The sequence below is a fragment of the Formica exsecta genome, unplaced genomic scaffold, assembly GCF_003651465.1.
Source record: "Formica exsecta isolate Colony F162 unplaced genomic scaffold, ASM365146v1 scaffold258, whole genome shotgun sequence".
Classification (NCBI taxonomy): Eukaryota; Metazoa; Arthropoda; class Insecta; order Hymenoptera; family Formicidae; genus Formica; species Formica exsecta.
The window spans coordinates 1,300,873-1,310,349 of NW_021849849.1; the positions used below are offsets into that span (position 1 = coordinate 1,300,873).

General features: G+C 29.1%; 1 protein-coding gene across 1 annotated transcript in view; it reads left to right on the forward strand.

Moving 5' to 3' along the window:
- The first annotated feature begins 1,360 nt into the window (after positions 1–1,360).
- Positions 1,361–9,477, forward strand: part of LOC115236557 (venom carboxylesterase-6-like) — a 10,310-nt gene continuing 2,193 nt past the window's right edge. The window contains exons 1-5 of the mRNA XM_029809082.1: positions 1,361–1,636; positions 5,341–5,562; positions 7,282–7,447; positions 7,880–8,085; positions 8,407–8,693. Coding sequence (XP_029664942.1) covers positions 1,361–1,636; positions 5,341–5,562; positions 7,282–7,447; positions 7,880–8,085; positions 8,407–8,693 — 1,157 coding nt within the window. The remainder of the gene's footprint in view (positions 1,637–5,340; positions 5,563–7,281; positions 7,448–7,879; positions 8,086–8,406; positions 8,694–9,477) is intronic.

The following is a 9,477-nucleotide window of genomic DNA, read 5'->3' on the forward strand; positions in this document are numbered from 1 at the left end:
TATATATATATATTTCTTTCTGCATAAATTATATTAAATGCAATTTTAAAAGAGAATTGAAACCAATAATTTTTTATAGTCTATACATTAATTACGATATGAAGTCTAGTATAATCCATATATGTATGTAGCACTTTCGTTGTATGCATGATATTAGTCAGCATAATAAAAAAAAAACATGATCAACAAGCAAGAGAACCTGTCGATATATGCAAATCATTGAATTGGGAAAAATTTATAACGTACCGGAAAGATTCGCATGTTTATGCTTCGTAAGAGAATGTGACGTCATTTATTATCATCGATAATAAACTAACGAACGACTCTCTCTCGCGACAGTCTTGATCTTACCTTCACCAAACGAACACGAGCGTTCTCTCCACACCTACGAAACCGCACGGTACTTTCATTATATCGGTTCATTTACGGTCCAACGCTATCATATAGATTAAAGTGAACTATTACCAATCTCGTAATTTTCATAATTCGCCGACACGCGGTTGACGCAATAAATCTTGTCTTTGTACCGACTGTTTGGATATTGGTGATACTACTTAGTGAAAAAATCTAGTTAATTTTTTGTTACATAAGATCATTTATTTTGCAATACGTGCAATTTGTATTTAAGTAATAATTATTTTCTGAAATCTTTTATGTTTCTGAGAAATAATTACTTTTTATACATGAATCAAATCAATGACATGGAAATAATTTTCTCTTGTCATTTTTTGTCGTTATCCATTAACTTTTTATCATCAATTTTTTGCTATAGACAATTTATCTCAAGATAAATTAATCGTTGATCAAGTTAATGGTAGTTGAAGGTCCTTAAAAATTATTTAAAGGAAGTTTCGATATTACGAACTCTAGAGATTTTTTAAAACACTGAAATCGAAGCTTTGACAGAATATACGAAAAAATAAAATTAAAATGCAGAAATATTCTATTTAATTTTTAAATATTTACATTTATTAATCTATTTTTATTTATTTTGCATTAATTTTGTTGATGCTAGATAATGCTAGCGTTACAGATTACATTCTCGTTTTACTTCGTAACTCTTCATTCCGTGTATCATTGATCTTGAAATTTTTTTCTCTTCGAATAACACTATTACTTCGCATTTTTAAAACCAGTTTCTCTAGCACATGCTATAGCTCGCTTATTAATGGCTTATCGTAATTACTGAAAAATCACCGATTGGTTGATGATATAATATAGATATATGAATAATTTCACTTTCTCTATACTCATTTGGTTATATATCAAACTCAATATAAATTCAAACTCAATATTTTTCATTACCGTTATAATATATTGTGATCTATATATAAATTTTTAATTTATATTACGTTTAACAATGTGTTTACAGGCCGTCGCAAAATTTCTCAACGATCTGAGGCTAAACAGTACTTTAGGAGAAGAAATGTGGAGATTCCGAGATAACATATTGATTCAATTAAGCTTCATTTGCCTCTTCGTACTTAACGCATATACCGTATGTAGTCTATCGATAGCAACGGTACGAAATGGCACATTGATCGGTATAACAATGCGTACTAGACTGGGAAGAGACATTCATGCGTTTCTGGGAATTCCCTATGCTGCACCACCGATCGGAGAACTCAGATTCGCGGTAAGATTATTCTGTTTTTATCACAAGCAATTAAATCTCAACAAATAAAATAACTCTGGAATAGTCAGTCAAGAATCTGTAAACTTTTTAGTTTTGATTAATTTCTGATTAATTCGGAGGGTATCTTTTCTGAAAACGAAAATCTTGAGTTATTAAAAAAAATAAACAGTTGGATATATAAAAGTCGTTAAAAATTTAAGCTTTAGAAATATAAATCTATAATAAAGATTTTGTATCTCTTTAATTTTAAGCAAATATTAATTCACTAGATTTTTGAATTTAAAAACTTACTAAATTATTTATCGTTGCAAATTTAAAAAAAATGTTTGACATATCACTCTAAAATATTCGAGTTATAAAAACGATTTATATATACATTATCTTCTAAATAATTTATGCTCGAGAGACTCGCCATCTGTATCAAATATATGTTTAACGTATCAACGGTACTTACCGAGACTTATCATAATTTAAAAATGATTGCGTAAACTTGTACAAATTGACCTAGCTGGATTATGGATTATAATCTAAAAATTATTAGATTAAAATGAGACAGAATTAATTATCTGAACCTGCCTGCTGTATCCTTAATGATCCCTAATGAATTTCTCGCGCAATCCTTTAGAAAGTAGCGTCAGGGACTTTTGCACGTCAATCATATGTTGTATGCAGCGCGGTTACGTAGTAATATTGTAATAATAAAAATGTTTTTTTTCTTCGGGCTTACGCGTCAATTTTTTTTTCTTCGCAATTAATGCTATCTCTGTTGCAATTAATTTGTAAACAGGGACTTCGCATTTTCTTAAGTTAATCTTCTGCGTAATGTTTTACACCTGGATTACTTCGTCATCGTTCCGTGAAAAAAATTGCGTTATAGTCAGATGAATCGCGTTGCAACGCAATAAATTTTTCTGAGCACGAGCACGTTCTAAAAAAGAGCCTTAGCCTCAACAAAACTATATAGGGTATTTCGTCACCACATTTTATCGTCTCTTTATATTCACGACGTTCTATAGCCGTAAAATGCACCTTGTGCATCGCCTAGCTTTGCATACATTGTAGACTGTTGTTAGTATTATTGCATCGTACTTAATCTGAATTAGCAATTCCGCATGTGTGTTTTCTACATATAACTCTCTCTCTCTCTCTCTCTCTCTCTCTCTCTCTCTCTCTCTCTCATCATTAATATCAATATATTATAAAACTAATATAAAATAAGAAAAGCAGAGTTTTATATATTCCATATATAAAGATTTTCTAAAAATATAATTCCTTGAAAATATATTTATTGAAAACTATTTATATAAATTATATAATTATGTTGTGTATAAAATTGTTAGTAAACTAAACATGCTTATGTTACCAAGTGTTTATGATTTGAGTCAACTGGAAAATCGTTTGAAAGTAAATTGTAAGAGAAAGTAAGAAAGCATATTCAAATCAGAATATTTTTGATCTGCTTATGGTGTTTAGAAAATGTTTCTAAAACTACTCTGCGGTTAACGCATAAACTCGCGATAAATACATGTTATTGCGAGATAAAAATTTACAAATAGCCATGCCAGCTATTATTGTCGATGACAAATATTCATTATTTTAAAAACTACTAATTTCTAGATAGAATTTTTATAAATTCTATTGGTTAAACATTTTATATTTTTGCCGCAATATTGAAAGATTTAATTCTTTATACATATCTTTTTCTTTAAACAAATAAAACCTTAATCATATCAGAAATTGATTATTTTTCGACATTCTTCAAGATAGCTTGTTTCGACTGAAATTAATTTTATATTAAACTCCTTCTTTTCTTTCTCTCTCTCATGCTGTCTTTTACATCTTATTTTTTTTTTTGATTTTCGAATAAAATCCGATATACAGTAAAGATTCACCTTGTATTTGATTAATGAATGTAAGAAAATTTAACGTGGTCAAAAAAGAGTAAACATAATTACAATTGATGAGATGTAAAAGAAAGATTGCCCTATCAATGTTTTTGCAGATACTTTTTATAATGCAAGATGCAGTGTATTTGCAATTGCGGAAGTGACAATCATTGAAATTTAATCGTCAATCTAAGCGAGGAACATCATAGAGATCATGCTAATTATATTTTATTCACATCGGATATTCTACTGATCGATTGCTTTCATCATTTAACGAGCAACGAAGATTGCTTCTTGCATTTTATCCATTGCTTATTTCGTAACATCACATGTATTTAGATGCCAATATAATATCTGATATGCAGATATGAGAGAGAAAGAGAGGAAGAGAGAGATTATTTTTTAATTTAGGACGCTTGGAAATTTATTGTTAATAGATATAAAATAAATCGCAACAATAACGAAAATGGAATTGAGATATGTTGACATAATTATTATTTTATTATGTAACAACTATTTTTGACATCTGCCATATGTAATTACATATAGAATGCACGGAGAAAATTTTATATTAAATATTACTATAATGTCGTAGTAGCTGCGGACCATCAAGGAATTATATTTATTTTGACACGCCATTTCATCGTTATTTATTTTATATATCATCGTGTTTATAAAGAAATATGTGCCTACTGATTCTTTTCAATTAAATTTCGCATTTAAATGTTTCATAGGAATCTCTTAATAAATAAAAGTATAAATATCTTTTTCCTCTCTCGATTATACAATTAAAATGAAGTAATACGAGATAATCACAAATTGCGCAGCACAATTCTTATGATGTAATATTGTCGAGCTATCCTGAATAAAAAAGAACATTATTTATACAAGCATAACAAGTAAAGTCATTCACTAACACACTACGATTTTTTACTGCTTTTGCAAATCCTGTATTGAAAAATTTTACATTCAGAAGGACATTATATTTAAACGTCATTAAAATCACGAATAACATCAAGTTAATATTTAAAATAATAGAAAAGCTTCAGAGATAACAAATAACAATTAGAAAGTGCACAAGAAGCCTTGATCCATCTTTAACACCATCATTAATTTTAGGCTAAAATACTTTTTTTATCGTAAGAATATTAATAAGAGAAAGTTCTCGGATTCGGATTCTCGTATATTTTTTCTTATGTTAAATTGGTCCCCGAAAAATTTAAATCCGTCGTCAAAAACACTGACTTATTCCTAGTTTACACTGGGCTGATTTAAGCCTTTTTATTAAAGTGCACAAAGATGCACTTCCACAATCCTGCTGTAATACGTGCATGTTGCATAATCAAAACAATTTCTATTACCAAATTTTCGTCTACTTTCGCTTAATTCGTCTGTCTTATTAACAACATTTTTGTCTTTATCTCTATAAAGAAACCGACAAATAAATTAATTAAATATTCTTAAAAGTTTTAGAACGGTTCCGCATGTATTGTGTTTTAAGAGACTAATCCATTCAATCCACCCAGACTGAATTTATCATTTTTATAAAACGCTTCATTTGTTTAGCAAGGACTCGTCGAGGCTTTGCTCGCAATAAGATCAGTTTCGACGCAGATGCATAAACATATCAAAGTCGTCATCTAATATGTGACGATATGTTTTGAGATTTGTGTTGAGGAGTGGGAGCTTTAAAAAAAGAGTTATCATTATATATAACATGGCATGTGTGTGTATTATGCAATCAGACATATGTATAATCTGCAATTTTTTACAGAAATATATTTTAATTGACGTAATATGTTTTTACGCTCATGAAATATTTATATTTATCTTCGTGACACAGGTCTTTTTCACCGCGGTATCTCGCAAAGCGGTAATTTTTACAACCCATGGACTTTAACGCCACCGGGATCTGCCAAAAAGAAGGCCATGATCTTAGGTAGAAATTTAAGGTGCAACACCGACACTTCCGCGGAACTCATCAAATGTTTGCGAACAAAAGACGCAGCGGAGATTATCGGTACCGATCGACTTTTCCAGGTAATTAAAAATTAATAATTAATTAAGTTAGTTAACATAAGATAAATAAAGAATACAATTTTTTTTATTTTATCTCTGATAGTAACAAATCAAATCAGTTAGTGTAATATAGTATAATATTTCCAACAATATAATGAAAGAGTATTTTGTTAGAAATATATATATAGTTAAAAATATTACATAAATAAAACATATACTATAATGGTTACTGTCATTTTTAAAGTTAAATTTAATCGAGACAATTAATATGTATGAAAATAGAAGATTAAGCGACAAAATCTTTTTTTAAATTACAATTACAAATTATTTTATTATATTTAAACAAACAATTTATTTGACTATTATATTTCTAATTTACTGCAGTTTTCTTTTGTGAATATTATTAAATGATATTATTAAATGAATATTGAAACGATTTTGTTCGTTAAATCTCGAAGTAAAAGAGGAAAGTATGACTAATTTCTCACACAAATATGTCTTAGCATGCAAGAATAACATCTAAATCGACGCGATGTATGTATAAAAAATTTAATTAACTGCTGGTATTTGACCTAAATCTTTTATATACTTGAACGACTGCTTATTATATGACTTCGTTTCGACAGCTATCTGAAAACATTCGTTTGCTGCTAATCATATGTGCATACCGTTACCGCGTATTGCGTCACATGAAATTTATAAATTTTTATTTCTTTCTTTCTCTCTCTATCTTCTATAAGTTTAATATATATATATATATGAATCACATTTATTATTCATAATGTAATCAATCTTATTTAAATTATTAATTATTATTCTAATATAATCTTATTTAAATTGTTAATTATTATTCTGATCTAATCTTTATTTAAAAAAGCTAATCAGACGCATAAATCAAATCTAACTCGCAATATTCATTTGTATGTGTGAAAAGTTTGCTCAAAACAATTTAAGCGCATTCATGCGCAGCCGTTAAAATCGTAACCGCGAGACAAGCTTTATATCTCTGCGCGTGCATCAGTTTCAGAAATTATATATACTTACAAGTAAACATCGATATGGTTGGATGAGAATGATACTTGGACAGTCACGCAAAGTTGTTTCATTTCACTTTAAAATAGGCGTGTCCCGATGCAAAATTAAAATGAAATCGAAAGATGATTATGATGATAGACCATATATATCCATCGCTCTATACATATATCCATGAAATATTTTCGAATGTTTATTTTCTTAAAATGAATTAATAAATCGTTTATCAGATATTTTAGTTATACATATTAGACAATGTAGTGCAACGAAAACATTTTCCAAACTTTAACATCGTTTACAAAATGTAACAAACATGATTTGTTTGTTGATACTTTATTTATTTAAATGACGCCATAGGAATTTTTCTGAAATAATTACTTTACACGTGATATGTTTCAAATAAAAATGATAATCTGATTCAAATGCGATATACTGAATAAATACATTCAAAGTTCTGGCGATACGAGACACCAGTTTAGCGAGACGTGGATGTTTATCTGCATACATGCCTGCATAGCGCATCTCTATCAGTTGAAATAAAAAACGGCAAGTAACTCGCAAACGTGATCAACGTGAAGAATCGTCCACCATGTCATACTTCTTTATTATTATCCGATAAAGCATTATTTGTTTCTCCATGAAATATATGCTTTTATTCTAATTAAGTTTTCTATAATTTAATTTAATTATCCGTGTTCTCTATCACAGCACTTTGGTTATTGTCCAATGATACCTTTCAAACCAGTGATCGAACCTAAACACGTAGGTGCTTTTCTGACGGAGGATCCATTAATTTCCGTGCGGCAAGGCCGTTTAGCTGATATACCCTGGATGATGGGGATAACATCGGAAGAAGGAAGCCTTAAAGTAGCAGGTGAGAACAATATTCTCGAATCTCCAGCTCGAGTATCAAGATCTACATGACATTATTACTTTAGAATTATAATTATCAGAAAGCTATGTACAAAATAATCTTTCTCAAAAATACTTATAAAATTTTAAAGATAATTTTTAGAATAAGAAACGAGAAAAAATTACTTATTCCTGTAATTTATTGCTTGCTTGCATAAAGCCTCATAAAAGCGATTTTAGATCACATAAAACTCATTATTCGCTTCTAGATAATATGTAAATACAGTTTTAACATCACATTCTTAACTGTGTCGCAATTTATTACACATTAATTGGATAAATCTTTCCGACACGAGCATTATGAAATTTTGCGTGATGTTGTTTTACGATGCAAAATTATTTTCAAGTTGAACAAGCAATAAAAAAGAATATTTATGCACGAGATACTTCTCAGGTATTTACGGACGAGATCTGGGTGAGCATGTAAAGAAGTTGAATAGTGATTTCCATAATGTTGCACTTCTGAGCTTATTGTACGAAGAGCGATACGGCATTCGAGATACGCAATTTCGAGATGAGATGAGCGCTAAAATTCGCGCATTTTATTTTGGCAATAAAGACATCGATCAATCTGACGAAGCTAGGTTCAAAGTCATCGATGTAAGTTTAAATAATTAAATAATGAATATAAAAAGTTGGGAAGAAACAAAGATTTTGTTACTTAAATAATATACATCATTAACATTTACAAAGTTTGGAAAAGAAAAACGTGTATGTTTTACATTCGAAATAAAGTTTCTCTTTTAAATGACAAACAATATAGTTACAGTAAAAATTATTCTTATGCTTTAAAAAATTATTCAATAAAATTATAATCTTTGTTTCCTATATTTTACACAGGATTAATTGAGCAAGAAAATTGCGGCTGTTAATTATTATGTTTCTCTATTAACCTAATGACTCATTAATGTGATTTTGCAGATGTACAGCGATGCGTGGTTTAATCACGGCACTCATGAAGCCATCCAAGATTTTATTGCAAATCAAACTTCTCCGATCTATTATTATTATTTCGCGTATAGAGGAAGCGCATCTTTCAGCTCGATATTCGGCGATAGCGAGAAGAATTACGGAGTGTCACACGCGGACGAGCTGCAGTATTTGTTCCCTGTGGGTGAACAATTGTTCAAAGATACGGAGTTGTCTAAAGAGGATCACAAGATAATCAATATCATGACCGAACTCTGGTACAATTTCGCAAATTCCGGGTAAGTGTTAATATTTCCAGCAAAAATAAGATTTGTTATTAAATAAAATAAGATATTTTAATCGATATGATCATTTAAATTCACATTGTCACAAAATTTTATTATGGTTAATATCAGAATTTTATATATACAGGGTGCGGCATTTATAGTGACGCGGGCATATTTTTCGGAAACGAAGTGAGATATCAAAAAATGTTTCAGACAAAAGTTGCATGGTTTCGAGGGGGACACATGATAAAAATATGGATTTGACCATAAGTGGTCTTTTCAAGGTGAGGTCAACGTGGTCGATGTTTTCTTAAAAGGAACTCCCCATTTTTTATTACATATTCTTGTAGCTTACCTCGAGAGCTTTCCAAAACACTATAATAAAGTATTTTTTCATTAAATACTTTTTGAGTTATTTTATATTTTAATCTGACATATTTTGATATAAAAAATAAAATATCTCGTAAAATATTTAGTTCTCGATAATCTTACCGTAATACTTTTATGTACAGAATAATGAGACAAATCAATAAGTGTAAAGAAAAAAACAAATAATTGTTTTAAAAAATACATTGTAAATAATTACATACTTTTTCTTAAAAACAATTATTTTTTTTACTAATTGATTTGTCTCATTATTCTGTACATAAAAGTATTACGGTAAGATTATCGAAAACTAAATATTTTACGAGATATTTTATCTTTTATATCAAAATATGTGTCAGATTAGGATATAAAATAACTCAAAAAGTACTTAATAAAAAAATACTTTATTATAGTGTTTTGAAAAGCTTTC